Source organism: Brassica napus, chromosome C3, assembly GCF_020379485.1.
Source record: "Brassica napus cultivar Da-Ae chromosome C3, Da-Ae, whole genome shotgun sequence".
NCBI lineage: Eukaryota > Viridiplantae > Streptophyta > Magnoliopsida > Brassicales > Brassicaceae > Brassica > Brassica napus.
Genome location: NC_063446.1, coordinates 48,800,152 through 48,818,153, shown reverse-complemented (window position 1 = coordinate 48,818,153; position 18,002 = coordinate 48,800,152). Strand labels below are relative to the sequence as shown.

Here is an 18,002-nt window from a genome sequence, read left to right as displayed (position 1 = left end):
CTGCAGCATATCGACAGGTCTACCATCTGTTCTGGCCATGTGCCCTCTAGAACAAATGACTCCTACCAACTACAGAGCCCCGTGCTCCCAAGGCTACGTGCCTATTAGGCCATGTGCCCACTAGAGCCCCGTGCTCCCAAGGCTACGTGCCCATTAGTCCATGTGCCCACTAGAGCCCTGTGCTCCTATGGCTACAAGCCCACTAGGCAATGTGCCCACTACAGCCCCGTTCTCCCAAGGCTACATGCCCATTAGGCCATGTGCCCACTAGAGCCCCATGCTCCCTAGGCTACGTGCCCCATTAGGCTCCGTGCCCTTCTAGGCTCCATGCCTCCATATACATGAACTACGAATGACTTTATCCCCCCCTGAAGGGTACGTAGGCAATCCCCACTTAAGGATGCAGCTATAAATCCAACATGAACTACGAATGGCTTGATCCCCCCCCCCTAAAGGGTACTTAGGCAATCCCCACTGAAGGATGCAGCTATAAATCCAACATGAACTACGAACGGCTTGATCCCTCACTGAAGGGTACGTAGGCAATCCCCACTGAAAGATGCATCTATAAATCTTGACGATTAGCCAAAGTCTTGAAGCTCTTTCCGGCTTTATAAAGCCATTTTCGTATAAAATTTTCTACGAGAAATCTTCAAGCATCAAAGCATTTTTTTTTCAGTTTCCGTTGAACCAAGTAAGTCACGGAAAAGCATCGTGAACATTTGTGACAAAGAGAACTCGAGAATAAATGTAGCATCGAGCACATTAAAGGGAACACTTTCTTCCCGATCGTTGGCTAGATCTACCTCTGGTTGACCAATTCGTTCCAGAAACGAATGTGTCATGAGAATCCTCTTAAAAAAAAACAATGAAAAACGTTCTGTGACTATATCGTAGTGAAATAAACTTCGGTAACACTCCATGAGTAACTCCAAGCAACTTTCACCTAAGATCGAAATCTCAGCAGAAATGTTTCTCGTAAAACCCGCAGAAACAACGCTACTTTGACATGTGTATACATATCACCGATTTACAATCTTCATAAAACCAGTCCCCATTACTTACACGAAAAATCCTTCGTACAATCAGACCATGTCTTACGAAGAAACTTTTGAATGTAAACATAACTGGTTTTACGAAGACGTATATTTTGAATAACAAACACAAAGCTGTACAATCTGACTTTGGATGACCAATCTAAAGAGAGATCTGTTCGCATTATGATCTAATAGATCTCATATTTTAGCCATGCGGCTCACTGGCTTCTGCGTTTCGTTCGCCTCGGTCACATCCGAGCAGGCAATCGTCCCGCAAATGACTCCGCACTAGTTCTGTATCAAACCTGTTACGCTACGTCTTCCTCAGACAAAAGAAAATCAATTTTCATAAGACTATAGGTAACATTATTCGAAACATTCATCGTATAACTGAAACCTAAAGCATAGAATTGTATTCTATGACTATCAGCCATCTTAGCACGGATAACTCTGGAAAACTTGGCCTATCAATCTCGACAAGCGCTCTTTGGCCCTCGGTCAATTACGCCTTCCAGTAAAGGTCCAAACCAGAATTTGCCATCCCCTTTAAGGACGATCGTAAACTAACATAACCTTAAATGTTAAAGTACCATGGTCTAATCCTTGACCTATAGCATCCTTGGTTATCTGAGTGAACACATCCTTCACGTGAAGCCAAACTATTTGAGAAACCATCGCTCCATCACTTAACGGCTAAACGACAATCTACAATTTGTCTAAAAACGTCGCGTGACTATTAAGAGAATAATTATCGTATAGCCCACAGTCGGAAATCATATGATAAATTCTTCGTAACGAAACTCAGTTCTAACAACCAAACAGTTAACGGAAAACCAAAATTTGTCGACAATCGACCAAGTTTGATACATTCCACAATTCACTTTAAGCCCGCTATGTTTCACCCATAATACGCGGCATGTAAGGAAAAATTCATAACAAAGCTTCTAGAGCTATACGAAACATCCTAAAAAATGCACGAAATAGATCTCGGAAGGCCAACACTTCACAAAGCACTATGAAGAAAAATGCTTCTTCCCATGGGCAAATTAACGCGACCCCTCAGTCATAATTCCTCAATCGCAAATCAAATTATTAGCAACCAAATAGGAACAACAATTTTGGCTGCGAACATCTGTAGACAAACCAGAATTTTCTCAAACGCAGGGCTAAAACTAAACCCCTGTGATATCGCGAAACATCTTCAAGGCCGCGAACATTTCAAGCACGAAACGCGGCATACGAAAGAAAAAATCAATCGTCAGCATTGCGAGACGTCGAAGACGCCCGAAGAACCATTTTTCGACAAAATTACCTTCCTCGATTAAGGCACCTTCTTGGAAGACCAAACAGTCATACATACTAACATCTTCTCAAACACATATTTTTCGCGAAGACTCAAAAACGGTAATGTCTACCGATAAGTTTGTCGCTGATCGCAACAAACTCTTAACGTCCTAAACAGACTTAGCCATCTCGTAGAGATAGCTCTTGTACACCCGACACAAGGGTAATAGCGCTATATAAAAAAAATCCGAAATTTTGGTCAGCACTTTCGGGAGACTTAAAAATTGTCCTCGAAGAGTTGCTCGATTCCTACCTTACAAGTCACATAAGCCGAGAACATATCACAGACTTTAATACGGGATGGAATCAGGTCGAAAATGATACGGGAAACGTAAGTCAAAGTAGTCATCGCACCCCCTAAAGTCGTGATTAGACCTAGGTCTTGCCCTGAATCCTGCACACTGGTCTCTAACATCTCTAGGCATAGTATCAAACACCCTGATACGAGATCCCAAAATTTGTCTCTTGGCCAATATTCGAGCGTCTTCAGAAATCCCGTAAGTTTACACACTGCGGAAAACTCTCGAAACAGATCACGGATACAGCAGTTCACACAGAGTTAGATTACGAGATGACAACTCGTAGTCTTCCCTCTACACTCGTATAAAATTTCATTGGCAGCAACATGCCTGATAACCTCTACATATAAACTAGACCGTAAAGATCTCGCTGGAAAACAGGTCATAAGAACCTTAACTCCAAGGCGAACTACGAAAGGCTTGATCCCTTCAACAAGGGTACGTGGGCCGCCGTCATAAGGCGCAGCCCCAATCTTATCGCGTTCCACTCTTAGAAGAGGGAGAAGACCACTTACCACAGACCCTTTCAACCATTAATTCCGGCTAACTTTCCTAACTTGCCTAACTTGCCAAGCCACTCGCTAGAACCTCACGCTAGAAGCTCATGTTTCTAACGAGCTGGGGGGCTAACTGTTGGGGTCAAAATCCATCACGACGGAATCAATGTATGAAAGTCCCCGGAAAATATTTGTTGGGGTTGAAAACGGACACGACGAAGTTAACATCCAAATATCCGTAAAAATTAACATGAACGTTTTTACGAAAAGTATTATTCGTAAAGACTACTTTTACGAAAAGTCTTGCGGTGAAACATTGCAATAATATTAGTTCATTCATCGAAACTAAAGAACACGTTCATGAAACGTCGGAAAAGGATGCAAACAAGGTCGCCACGTAACGACTGACCTGCGAACAAGCCGGTCGCTACGTAGGGACCGAACCATGAACGAGTCGGTCGCTACGTAGCGACCGAACCGTAAACGAGTCGGTCGCTACGTAGCGATCGATCCACAACGAGTCGGTCGCTACGTAGCGACCGACCCAAATCCGTGTATTCTCGTCTGTTCCTCAATGCTAGCTCCCATGTACCGCAGTCATATCATTTCTCACTCCCATCGATTGGAGTTATCATTTAAACTTTACGATAAAAATCGCGGAAAGTTCATTCTTATCGATAAAAATCGTTATAAACGTTTTGAATCGAAAGACGACCCAAATAGGTCTAAAACATGATTAGAAACCCACTTATGATTTTTTAAGGAAAAGCCCATGGATATTATGGCGGTTTATATTTAGTCCGCAAGAAAGGTTAAATGTCAAATTTCTGCAGATAAATGTGAAGTTTCTGCGGATAATCATGAAGATCGAGAAAAATGGAATATCTCCATTTTCGAGTTATGAAGGCTTAAGGGCATGAAGGGAAAAGCTGAAACTGACCTTGGAGGGAGTATATAAGGAGTCCTAGGCGAGAGGCACAAGGGGATAAATTTTTCAGAGCAAACTTAGCACTTAGAGAAATTAGGCAACTTTCCGTTTTTGTTATTTCGAGCTGCGACTCAACTAGGTTTTGCAGTCTTAGGTTGTTAGAACTAGGAATCTCGCTGCCAGGTCTCATAGTTGAGGCTTCTACCTTGTTGTAACGCTCATACGCGAATTCGGAATAAAACTCCTTTTGCTCTTTTCTACGATTTCTTATTTCTTTTCGTCTTTACTTGCGTGTTCTGATTGCTTGGCGTGGGATTTAGCAGATATCCGGGACCTCTGAGAAATTAGGGTTTTCCTAACTTTCCTAATTTAAACGGAAATCGACAGTGTGAATTTCGGTTCCCACAATACTCCGGCTTGCGCATACCCATTTCTGCTTTATGTCTCATACCCGTTTTGATTCTTTGTGGGCGTGCCACTGTGGTCGTGCCACTTTTTGTGAGGGTAGGCCAGGATCGGAGGTCTCTGGAGACCTGATCCAGCTCGTATGCCCCTTTAAATATAATGATTTCCCCTCTGCTTTTATAGTCGGAACTATTTTATTATAAGCTTTGTCCGGAGACGTTTAGCATACATAGGAGTAGGAAATCATAATGCTTAAATAGTATATAGTAGTATAGAAATCATGATCCGGAGACCTCTAGCAGTTGGGTTGTATTTTACCTTTGCTATCTTGCAGCCTGTAGGCGCTTGCTCTTTGCACCTCGATGACCTTATAGGGTCTTTCCCACCCTGGGGTGTGTTTCCACGTTGTTTTTTTTGCTCGTCGTAGAACCCAGTCCCCTTGCTGGAAGGTTCTGGTTCTGACTTTCTTGTTGTACTTCTTGGCGGCGTCTTGCTGGTAGGACCAGTTTCTCAGTCGAGCGGCCTCTCTTTTTTCGTCGAGCAGGTCGAGGCTTAGCACCACCAGCTCGTTATTCTCCTCCTGAGAGGTAGATTCGGAGACCGTTGTTCTTACGTGCATCTCTGTAGGTACAATGGCCTAAGAGCCGTAGACTAGCGAGTAGGGGGTTTCCCCTGTTGCTGTTTTAAGCATGTTGACCACTGTTTTGTTCGTGGACTCGGCTTGTCCGTTAGACTGGGGGTGTCGGGGTGTGGCTAAAGTTAGTTTTATGCCCCAGTCCTGGCAGAACTCCTGGAAGTTGTGGCTCGTGAACTGGGGTCCATTGTCAGTGACGATCTCGTGGGGGACCCCGAAGCGAGTGATTACGTAGGTCTACAGGAACTTGCGGATCTGGAGATTTGTTATGCGACTGAGCGCTTCTGCTTCGACCCACTTGGAGAAGTAGTCAGTGACTATCAGAAGGAAGACTTTCTGCCCCGGCGCCATAGGGAATTTCCCTACTATATCCATGCCCCATTTTCTGAAGGGCCATGGTGAGCTTATGGACTTGAGGTTCTCCGGGGGAAGCTTGGAGACTGGAGCCTGCCTTTGGCATTGGTCGGCGTCGGCGACCATCATGGGCCAATAGTAACCGGCCCTTCTAGCTCTGAGCACCAGGCTTCGACCGCTAGAGTGGGATCCACAATCTGCTTCATGTAGTTCTACAAGGATTCTAGCGGCTTCTCGGGGTGTGACAATCCTCAGATACGGACCAGAGAAAGATCTTCGGTACAGCTTCTCCGGAAGATACAGTACCTTGCGGCTTGCTTTTTGATCTTTCTTGCCTCGCTACGGTCTTCCGGGAGGATGTCGGCCTCCAGGTACCGGATTAGGGGGGTCATCCAGGTTTCGCCTTCTTTGACGGCGGAGACCTCCTCTGACGAAGGTTCCTCTATGGTAGCTGGCCATTGAAGCACGAGCAAGGGGATAATCATTTGTCTATTCATTTCAAGGGCGGACCCTAGATTAGCCAGGGCGTCGGCTTGTGAATTATGTTCCTAGGGGATTTGAGTGAGCTTGCATCTCTTGAACTTCTTGATTAGTCGCTGGGCGACCCCCAGATACTGGATCATGCTGTCGTCTTTTGCTTGGTACTCCCCTTGTACCTGGTTGATTATCAGCTGGGAGTCGCCGAAGACCTTGATGTTCTCTGCCCCCATTTGATGGGCGAGGGTTAGGCCTGCGATTAGGGCCTCATACTCGCTTTCGTTGTTGGTTGCTTTGAAGTTGCATCTCACTGCCCTAGAGGCTGTGTTCCCTCTTGGCGAGGTAAGCACTATCCCTACTCCAGCTTCTCTGACGTTGCTGGATCCATCAACGTGTAGGATCCATTCTCCCTCTTCCTTACTTTCGCCTCGTAGGCGTACCTCATGCTCCAGAGCTGGGAGCAAGGCAGGGGAGAATTCAGCCACGAAGTCTGCTAGGACCTGTGACTTTATAGATGTGGCGGGTCAAAATATTACATCGTACTCCCCTAGTTCCACGGCCCATTTGGCTAGCCGTCCGGAGACTTCTGGTTTATGGAGGACCAACTTTACAGGGAAGGAGGTAACAACCACGATTGGATGAGCCTTGAAGTAGGGTCGGAGCTTACGAGCAGCGACTATCAGGGCTAAGGCCAGCTTTTCTAGGTGGCTATAGCAGGTCTCCGCGTCTAGGAGAGCCTTGCTTTCGTAATAGATTGGTAGCTGCTCGTTTTCCTCCTCGCAAACTAGGACGGCGCTCACGGTGTGTTCGGAGACCGCTAGATATAGCAGCAGGACTTCACCGAGTAGTGGCTTGGACATGAGAGGAGGAGTGGTGAGATACGATTTTAGCTCTTGGAGAGCGGATTCGCATTCTCCCGTCCACTGGAAATCCTTTGGATTCTTGAGAGTTCTGAAAAAGGCGTGAGATTTGTCAGAGAGTCTGGAGATGAACCTGCTCAAGGCTGCCATCCTTCCCGTTAGCTTTTGAACCTCCTTGACATTCTTCGGGGAAGGGATTGAATGAATGGCCCTGATTTGCTCTGGGTTGGCCTCGATCCCCCGGTGGGTTACGATGTACCCGAGGAACTTGCCAGAACTGACCCCAAATGAGCATTTAGCCGGGTTGAGCTTCATGTTATATTTCCTGAGTGTGGAGAAGGCTTGCTGCAGGTGAGATATGTGGTCTTCCGCTTCCAGGGATTTGACCAGCATGTCATCGATGTGGACCTCCATGGTTCTCCCGATTTGGTCCGCGAACATCATGTTGACCAGCCGTTGATAGGTCGATCCTGCGTTCTTTAGGCCGAAGGGCATGACCTTGTAGCAGTAAATCCCTCTGCACGTCATGAAGGATGTTTTCTCCTGGTCTTCCGGATGCATAAGTATCTGATTGTAGCCGGAGAACGCGTCCATGAAGCTCATCAACTGGGGCCCCGCGGTGGCGTCAACCAGCTTGTCGATATGAGGTAGCGGGAAGGGGTCCTTTGGACAGGACTTGTTGAGGTCCGTGAAATCGATGCAGACTCTCCACTTCTCGTTCTTTTTCTTGACCACGACGACGTTGGCTAGCCATTCCGGGTACTGCACCTCACGAATGAACCCCGCATCGAGCAGACTCTTGACTTCATCGTTGATGATCGCGTCTCTCTCGGGGGCAAACTTCCGTCTCTTTTGTCTGACAGGTTGATGTAGGGGATCCACCTGCAGCTTGTGCATGATGATCTCCGGATCGATCCCAGGCATATCTAAGTGGGACCAAGCGAAGCAGTTAGAGTTAGACCTGAGGAAGTCTACCATTCTTCTTCTCAATCCTTCTGTTAGTTTGGAACCGATCTTGAAATGTCGGGTCTGATCTCCTTTGGTTAATGGCACCTCGTCCATTTCATCTACCTCTGGTTCCTCGGTGTGACGAGCCGGAGGTTTGTTCTGTAATTCCTATAAGACCTTGGCCTTTCCCTTCAAAGTAGTTTGATAGCAGGAGCGGGAATATTCCTGATCTCCTCTGATCGCCTTTATGCCCCAGGGTGTAGGAAATTTCACCATTTGGTGAAGAGTCGAGGGGACGGCTCACATTTCGTGAATCCAGTGCCGTCCTAGAATCATGTTGTAAGACGAGTCGCAGTCAACCACGAGGAACTTGATTGACATGTTGATTCCTTCGGCGTATACGGGGAGGGTTATCTCCCCGGCGTTTGTTTGACTTCCCCGCTGAAACCTATAAGAGGGGTTACCCTCCGAGTTAGAGCACCTTCCTCCAGCCCTAGGTCATGTATGCGGCCTGGAAGATGATGTTGCCGGAGCTTCCATTATCTACCAGTATCCTTTTTACCAGGCAGTTTGCTACAGTGAGCGAGATAACCAGGGCGTCATGATGCGGAGTGAGGACTTTCTCCTGCTCCTTGGCCGTGAAGCTAATCTCGTCTATTCCTAGGAGCAGACATTTTGGCTTGGCTGCCTCTAGGCCGTGATTGGCGTTCCAAGTGCTTTTCTTTGCAGCTGCATGGCTTATGTCGCTAATTTCTGAACCGGCCGAAATGACATGTATCACTCGGTCCTGTCGCGGTGGCGAGACGGGAGCAGCTTCAGTGGGCTTACCCGTTGTCTCCTTGCTTAGATGGCTCTTGGCCTTATCGGAAAGGAAATCCCTGAGGTGCCCTTTCCTAAACAGTTCGTAGACCTCGATCTTTAGTGCGATGCAGTCCTCCGTTTTGTGACCGTGGTCTCGATGGAAGTCGCACCAGAAGCCAGGGTTCCGGAAAGAGTCGGGAGCTTTCATCTTCTGAGGCCACTTGACCTGCTGGCACATCTGCCTCAGAACATTGACCAGCTCCGGCCTTGAGACGGAGAGGTGAGAGATGTCTGCCCACGTGGACACTGCCGTCCCTTCTGCCTTCTCGATCAGCCGGTTCTGGTACCTGCCCCGGTTTCGATTTTTGGAGTACTTAGCTGATCTTTGAGAGGGTTTCTCGTCTCGCTCAGTTCGGTCTGGTCTGATCGTCTTGGGATCTGGCTTTTGCGGCGCTTTGGCCCGGCTGGCGACGTCTTCCTCCCATTTGACATGTGCCCAGGCTCGAGATAAGACGTCTTCCATGGTTTTGCACTGAAATTTGGTCAGCTCCTTGTAGAGGTCTCCGTCGGGGAGCAGACCTCTCTTGAAATCGGAGATAGTAGTGGGGATACTGCATTCGAGGATAGCCACCTTCTCTTGATTAAAGCGGGCTATGTAGCCTCGCAGGGGTTCTGCTCGATGCTGGAGGATTTCGTAGAGGCTGTCAGAAGCCTTATCCAGGTCCCTGCTGCTGGTGAATTGCTCCACAAATTTGTCGCTGAGAACCGCAAAGGAGGCTATGGACCGGGAGGGTAAGTTGATATACCACGGCAGAGCGGGTCCGGTCAGGGTGGAGCCGAAACCTTTGCACATGGTAGCTTCGCGTGACCCCTTTGGGAGTGCTACGGCGAGCATCCTTTGTCTGTATTGGGAGACGTGGTCGTCCGGATCAGTGGTGCTGTCGTACGCCTTTACGCAGGTGAAAGAGAACTTCCTGGGCATCTCGATCAAGGTGATCTTATCCGTGAAATGAGTATCGGTGTAGGAGTCGGGGTTACTCTTACGGATGGGGGGGGGGAGCTACCCCCGGGAGTCTCTCTACCATGGACTGCATGGCGTCGAGCCTATCGGAGAACATCTGGTGAAGGTGAGCGATCATAGGAGACTCCGTTCTCGCTGCTCCGTCTGATGCTTCCTTATCAGGTTCGGGCTCCGAGTCGCTGTCCTCCACGTTGTAGGTCTGAGCATCGTTGTCCTTTTCTCACGTACATGCGTCTCCTCCCGACGCCTTAGTTGGAAAGTTCGCGCCTGTCCCGGAGTTGGGTGTTTCCAGAGTCGGCATAGGACGAACCTGAGTCCGGAATCGACGCTTCTTGTTGCTTGCCGCGTTAAGGGCTTGGTTCTCGTCTCAGAGTGTAAGATTCTCCGATTCGAGCTGGCTGAGCTTCTCGGCGCTCTGCTCTACTTTCTTGGAGTGCTCGTTGAGCTTTTCCTTCAGGATCTGGAACTCCGAGGAAAGCTCGGGATTGGTTTCTTCCCGAGTTCGATGCAACCCGGTTACTTGACCTTGCAGATCGTCCATTTGCCTCCGGAGTTCGTCTTCTCTATGGGTAGCTTCGGGTAGCTCGTCATGCTCGTCCACCGCCATTATCACGTAGTTTAGATTACTCCCCTCCTTCTAACGCCAAACTGTTAGGGGATTTTTGTGTAGGATCTTTGTGAGTAACACGGAACGATGGACAAGGCTAGTATTTGTATTAATTTCGTGAGTATTAGAGAGACGTAGACTTGAAGAGATGTTTTTATTAGATCAAATAGCTAGAACTACAACAGTTTTAAGTAAGAACCCTAGTTCTAGCCGCCTAGCTCTAATCTCTAAGTCTCGAAGTATCCATCCTCTGCTTTAGGGTTTAGGTTCCCTTTATATAGTCTTCCTAAGGCGGGCCTTAGTCGGTTGGAGTAGGTTAAAATCTTCCATATTCGGAAATATGGAAGGTTATCCTTATCGGAAGTTTTCCATTTCCCGGAGGAAGGGGGCGATCCTGGGACCGGGCCCGGAAAACTCCATAGCGAGGAACCGGGGTTCCTTCTAGCGGGGATCCAGAGGCCGGTGTCCTGCCTGGGGTCTGGAGGAATTCAATACCTGAGTATTTTTCCCCAACACTAACGTCACCAGGGCCCGAGTTAACTATATATATTATATCATGTTTCGTTTTGTTAAACCCTGGTTTAAATCGAGGTTGAGTTGATGATGAGCTAGTAATTAGCATAATGCTAGTTATCTTGCTATCGTTTACCTCTGCATATTTCTGATATTGTTTTGTTATTGAATTGTGCTATTAGGTGAACCTCTCGCTTTAGATTGTTTGGGGTGCGATAGCGAGGGGTTGTATTTGTTAGTTGGGGATTGTAACTCGCTGAGTAATGCTAGATTCCTCACTTTTCACTCGTTGTAGTTTCAGGTGACCAGTAGCAAGCTTGTAGAGGTCGCGGGAGGCTAGGCTGGCTGGTGTAGATTTGCATCTTTTTGGTTAAAGCGTTTCAGACTATAAGTATGTACCTTCGCTTTCTTGTCATGCCACCGCTTGTATATTATGTTGTGTGTTTCGAACCATACAATATATAAAATAAATAAAGCGAATATTTTGTGCAAATGCCTTGTTGTTCTGATACTAGCTTGTCCGAGCTAACACAACGTCAAATTGGGGTACGGGTTGAGTGGGCTTAGGCTTTGGTCTGACGGAACGTTTTACTGGGCTGGACTGGCCTAGTTAGAAATTGCACTTTTTGTGACTTTGGCTGGATTGCCTGTTAACACGTCTTGTAGCGCTCCCGAACCTTGGTAGAAGTTCGGCCCGTCGGTCATGTTCTTGTTTGATTGTTGGCCGGTGGTTCGACCTATGCCTAGAACGGTTTGGGGGTGTTACAGTCCCCGGATATTCTTATCGATGGAATTTTATAGGTAGGTGTTGGGTAAAAATACTCAGGTATTGAATTCCTCCAGACCCTAGGCAGGACACCGGCCTCTGGGTCCTCGCAACTCAACGGTATACAAAGTCAAGTAACCCAGCTAAATAGAGCTCGAATAGAGGTTGCGGAGATTCCCGAGCTCTCCTCAGAAGTCCAGAGCTTGAAGGAGAAGTGACACCACTCAAATTACCCTAAGAAGTGATTTATAATCTCTCAAATAAGAGGTCGAGTTGTAGTACTTAGGGATCGAATTCACAGGGAGCTAGGGAACCTAAGAAATCTAATATGATTTGTTAAGCAAGATGGTTTTTAGAGATTTAAATGTAAATTGCAGTTTTATATTGAACAAGTGTTTGTTCAATTGATTGGTTGAGGTTTTGGTGCTTAAAAAGGAAATAGTTAGACTTAGGGTTTTTATTCAGAAACTTGGGATTATAATCCTACGGATGCCTAATGAGTTGCATACATGATAATGTAAAGCTCAACTACTTAGTCAACAAGTCTATCAGCTTTCGCATGTTTAGACTTGTCTATTAACTAGATCAAATGATCTCAACTATCGTATTGATATCACTCAAATTACCCTAAGGAGTGAATTACTCTCTCAAATAAGAGGTTCGGATGTAGTTCTTAGGGATCGAATCTACAGAGACTCTAGAATTATACAATAGATTATGGTTTTGGAATAAATCTAGATTAAATGGTTTATAAGTTTTAAAGCAGTTAATGGAGTGGTGAGCAAATATATTGCTCGAATGATTTGTTTTGGGGTTGTTAACAGTTGGGAGAAATAGCTAGATTCAGGTATATTCTCAGGTGTGATAAGTAAAACTTAGTTTGGGTTTTTAGGGGTTTATTAATGTTAATCATTCTTGAATTCAAACTTTAGATATAATCAATCTGATTATCTAATCTGGATCTCGGATTTCAACTCTCGTATGTTAATCACGAGAAAGTCTCGATCGATTACTCGTTATGAATATCGATCGATACACCTTTCAAAATATCGATCGACAGGGCTATCGCTGCATCGATCGATACTTCTTCCAGAGAGCTTTACAAACAGGTTTGATCTAAATTCTCTAACTCACTAGACCAACTCTCGTCTGTATCTAGTCAGTTAGATCATGCAAGTTATTTTTACGTATTGAGTCAAGCAATGCCTTGATCCCAATTAATCCTAAGATCTAAATTTAAAAGGTGATCAATCCTAAATTTAGCTTTAAGCATAACTAGATGAAAGAATTATATTTCTAAACACCCTAACAATTGTTATTGTCAGTAATACGTTTATCAACCTATTGAGAAACCTAAATCTAACAATAAACACTACTCATACATATTCATGGAACAAATAGTTATGATGGTCTAAATAATACTTAAATAAAATGAGTAAATAGAGTAAGCAACAAAATGAATAAAAGCAAAGGAGTTCAAGATCTTCTATGTTTTGCAGTGTTGATCTATCTCTCCAATTCTAAGCTCTCCCCTTTAAATGGTGGCTTCTTGCTTCCTCCAAACTAGGTCTAAAAGGTATCTAGGCAAGTCTCCTCTAAAAATGATACAAAACCCTAATAAATAGCCTAACAGGCGGCCAGAGACTTAGAATGTAATTATTGAAACTTTTGTGAAACTTTAATTCTTCTAATTTGTCATTAACTCCCGGGTGGCTTCGCCGTCGATCGATATGAAGAGCTCAACATCGATCGATATTCCTTGGTAACTATCAGTCGATATTCTGACAAATAATCGACCATCTAGCAAAGCTCAGAAAGTCTCCAAATAGCTCCAAATACATCATTTTCTTCCAGATAGTACCTGAACCTGTAATTGCTCTAAATAGACTCTATATAGTAATAATATATCCTAAACCATGGTTAAAAATGGGTAAAATCCATGGTCTATCAACTCCCCAGACTTACTCTTTTGCTTGTCCTCAAGCAAAACACAACAGAGCAGTCTCTCTGAGAGAGATTTGAAAACATCAGGAACTCACATGATTTAAAACTAAGAATCATCACCTCTACAATATTGCAATCCATATCTAAAAAAAAATCCTAATCACAAAAGCACTTTATATCATTTCCTAGCTTAGCAACCAAATTCATCTACCCAGCAACTTAAACAAATCTTGTCTGACATTCCCCTCTACCAAAAGCACTTTATTTCTTTGCATAAATAAAAGTGTAGGCTTTACCTTGGGAGTATCGATCACAGGATGCAAGGATTCTCAAACAAGTATCTGGATCTGCAGGTAAAAGTTAGTTTCTATCTTTTCTGTCTTCTAATTTCTCTCTTTAGTCAAAGTCTGCTTATTGCAGGTTCATTGACCAAGATTGGACATGCTTCCATGAATCAAGCATTAATGGTGGTTGCCACTAAGTCCTGTTCACTTCTTTTTGACCAATATCCAAGAATTCATATGAATTGAACCTTGATGATTGCCGCCACTAAGTCCCGTTCGAATTGTTTTTGTTGGAATCCTTATGAATCAAGCCTTAATGGTTGTAGCCACCAAGTCCTGTTCGGATTCCATCTAACTAACACCTAATATAATAATTTTTTTTTTTCAATCTACCTATAAATCTAGAGTCGAAATAGAGAGAGAAAAGGTGATAAATCTGCACAAGACTTTACCTTCCAGACTTGTTTGAAGAATCCGATCCCATGTATATCAAGCCCCAAGACAAGCAGTTGTGTCAAGTTTAGTGTTGGAGGTCAGCTTTGGTTCCTTCAAACAATCTCAGCAAGTGTGGACAGTTGACAGGTTGATCCACTTTAGTATCTTTAGTACTATGTGCAATCAGAAAGTTTAAAATTATGCTAAAAGAGCGGTTAGATAACAAGCAAAAATCTAATAAGATCATTATTCCCTTCTTGACTCAATAAAAACTTTTTTTTTTTTTTGAAAATATGATTTTTAAAAATTCATGAATAACTAATATCAATAAGTACCTCCCCCAGACTTAAACTTCACTGTCCCCAGTGATATTCAGTCTAAGATTGGTTGGTTAGAAAATAAATAATAACTACTAAGTTAAAATGTTAGACAATAGAAAAGAATGTTCGTACCCATCTGTCTCTAGTGTCGATCGATATATACAACTCCCGATCGATCGACCTAAGCGCATTACTATCGATCGACGTAAGGACCTCGTCGTCGATCGATAGCGCCGAAACAGAAATTTTTTTTGCTAGCTGCATCGTGTCAGTGTGTCTAACCCGTAAGTATCAGTCAACTAGGTTAGCTCTGTTAGACAATCCAAACACATGCAAGGTCAGCAAAATAAATAAACTCCAGTCATAACATAGAATAATAAGTTGGAAAGTAAATCCTAATAGTACGAAGGTAGAAGAAAACATAAGTAGATAGGGATAGAGATATCAGGACTAGTCCTCATTAGTGGTGTCGTCGCTGGAGGTGCATCTGCGCTGGCGTCATGGTCATGCTGCCGACGGTGAGCTGGCTCGCACACTCCTCCTGCTCGAACAGCGACATCTCGATACTCTGGCCCAGAAGGCAGTGAGAGCATCGACTACGACCCGCTGGAAATCTCCCTCAGGACGTGTAGACATGTCTGGCATAGGCGGGAATGGCGGGAGTGCGACCTCGGGCTGATGCGGCTGAGGTCCTCCAGGTCGCTGGACCGTGTAGCGTCGCGGCATGGTAGCTGGGACGCGGAGGAGGCGTGGGTCAGGGCGGAACTGAATGCTAGCGAGGCCGTGGTCGAAATCTGTGAGTGTACGAAGTGGTAGCCTCACCAAGTGAGTGTTGTTCTCGTCCTTGAAGCACCAGTCACTGTCTTCCTTGAGCCACTGAGCGCTCATGAGATGCTCTCGTTAGCTCTCTTTGCCCTCTCGTTGGCATAGTAGACGTTCACTGTGGCCATGAACTGGCGGACCAGCTCCGGGTAGAGAACCTGTGGGTTGGTGGCCAAGTTGCCCATACCCAGCTCTACGAACAAGTCCTCGAGGCCTGATTTGATGCCCAAAGCTTGGATCACGTCTGGATCGACGAACCGCGTCGGCTCGATGGAGACCTTCAGCCATTCATTGTAGAATATGCTGTCATAGTCGTCCCACGTGTCCACGATCGCGCGGTTTCTACATGCTGCGCTCTTTGCCGCTTTACGTGTGTCGTCGAAGCGGTCAAAGAGCGGGATAGGTTCGTCTTCGTGTTCGCGTGGCCAAGGATATTGGTCGCGAACCGGTGGTGGTGGCGGAGCTGCGCTACTGCCGCCTACGTCGAACCTTTGTTTCGTCCTCCTTTCATACATCTGCAACCAAAAACAATAAACGAAAATAGGAGTTCAGTTCGGTTTGATGGTTTGGTGCGATATCGATCGACGGACCAAGTGGATGTCGATCAATGTTTCGGTGCGACAATCGATCGATGAAACGTGTGTATCATCGGTCGATTTCGCCTTTGCGGGTACCTGCAAAAACCCATTGATGCAATTCTATGTGCATGGCATAGATAATCGGCTTAATCGATCAGTAGTTCCTATTCTATCACTCCCTTAGCATGAATCGATCTATAAGGGGACGAAAATCCGGGTTCTAGCTCATTCTCTATTTCAACCCTAGGAAGAACAAAAATTAGAAAATTTCATTTTCATACCATGATGATGCTTGAGTTAAGCGATCTAGACGGATAGAGGGTCGAAAATTGAGTGGATTGAGCGAAGAAATCGTCGGAATTGGCCGAAAAACGGGAGAGAAAAGAGATGGGAGTGTTTTCTTAGGGTTTTCGGGTTTGTGTGAATGTCGACTATAGTGTCGACTTAATATGAGCCCGCGTCTGTTCATTTACTATCGATCGAAGCCGTAGTGTCTTCGTCGATCGATAGACGTTATGTTTTCAGTAGCTTGATTTTTTTTTTTTTAAATCCTAACTATTGAAAGACTAGAAATGGTTTGCCTCCCATTCAGCGCTTATTTTAAGTATTTAGCTTGACTCGACCTTTGATTTTCTAATTATCGGGAAGGGGGTCTAAGTTAATAGGCCCGATATTTGGCGGTTTAGCTCAATAGTGCTTTACTCATTGGGCATTAACCGTGAATTCGCCTCCTTTATTATTTATAAGCGCAATGGCTCCATAAGGATTTATGTTCACCACAGTGAAAGGACCTGACCAACAAGAATGGATTTTTTCGGGGAACAGTGTTAGCCGAGAGTTATATAGCAACACTTGATCGTTTGGTTCAAAGTGCCGAGAATTGATCTTTTTATCGTGATATGCTTTTGTCTTTTCTTTGTATATCTTCGAACTCTCGTAGGCTAAATGTCTAATCTCATCCAGCTCGTTGAGCTGCATGAGCCTCCTTTCGGCAGCCGGTTTGATATCGAAATTTAATAATTTAATAGCCCAAGCTGCCTTGTGTTCCAGCTCGACTGGTAACTGACATGATTTCCCATATAGTAGGTGAAAAGGGGTGGTTCCTAAAGAAGTTTTGAACGCAGTCCGGTATGCCCAGAGTGTATTGTCCAATTTCCTAGACCAATCCTTTCGAGACATTCCTACAGTCTTTTCTAAGATTTCTTTGATTTGTCGATTTGAGACTTCTACCTACCCGCTCGTCTGCGGGTGGTATGGTGTAGCAACTCTATGGTGCACTCCGTTCTTCCGGAGTAGTCCTTCAAAAATCTTGTTAATGAAATGGGATCCACCGTCACTTATGATTACTCGGGGAATTCCAAATCTCGGGAAGATGATGCTTTTGAAAAGCTTAATAACGACAGATGCATCATTCGTTGGGGAAGCTACTGCTTCGACCCATTTTGACACATAATCAACAGCGACTAAAATGTACTTATTCCCGTAAGAGGAAGGGAAAGGACCCATGAAATTTATTCCCCAACAGTCAAATACTTCTACCTCTAGAATAGATTTATGTTCCATTTCATGTCTTTTACTGAATTTTCCTCTCCGTTGACATTTGTCGCATTGTGCTATGAATGCATGAGCATCGCGAAACATGGTTGGCCACCAGAATCCTGCTTAAAGGATTTATGATACCGTTTTAAAGGTCACAAAATGCCCAGCATAATCGGATCCATGACATTGGAATAAAATGTCGTGTATCTCAGTTTCGGCAACGCAGCGTCTATACATCCCGTCAGAGCAGTGTTTGTAGAGATATGGTTCGTCCCAGTAATATCTCCTAACTTCTCTTAAAAACGTTTTCCTTTTATAGCCTCGTAACTCTTTGGGCTCTATGTCAGCAGCTAAATAGTTTACTATATCAGCGTAGCAAGGTCTGCTCTTTGAACCTTGCCCAACCGCGTGCACTTCCAGATACAGACTTTCATCTACGGGGGAAACGCGGTCTGAGTACAGCTCATTGTACGCGACATTAACTTTTATATCGAAGGTGAGGGTTAGGATTTGTCTTTTTGCTTAGATCATTTGAAGTGTCGATCGACATACTATCGTCGTCATCGATCGACCTGGTACTCCCGTAATC

The 18,002-nt window shown here is 45.1% G+C and overlaps 1 protein-coding gene across 1 annotated transcript; it reads right to left on the bottom strand.

Annotated features, from left to right (window-relative positions):
- Positions 1–8,276: 8,276 nt before the first annotated feature.
- On the bottom strand, positions 8,277–9,566 carry LOC106403615. The gene has a single exon (XM_013844430.2). It carries the CDS (start codon positions 9,564–9,566, stop codon positions 8,277–8,279), a length of 1,290 nt encoding a protein of 429 aa, XP_013699884.2.
- Positions 9,567–18,002: the final 8,436 nt, after the last annotated feature.

Coding starts and splice junctions, on each gene's coding strand:
- LOC106403615 (XM_013844430.2), bottom strand. CDS start 9,566: ATGCCCAGGAAGTTCTCTTTCACCTGCGTAAAGGCGTACGACAGCACC.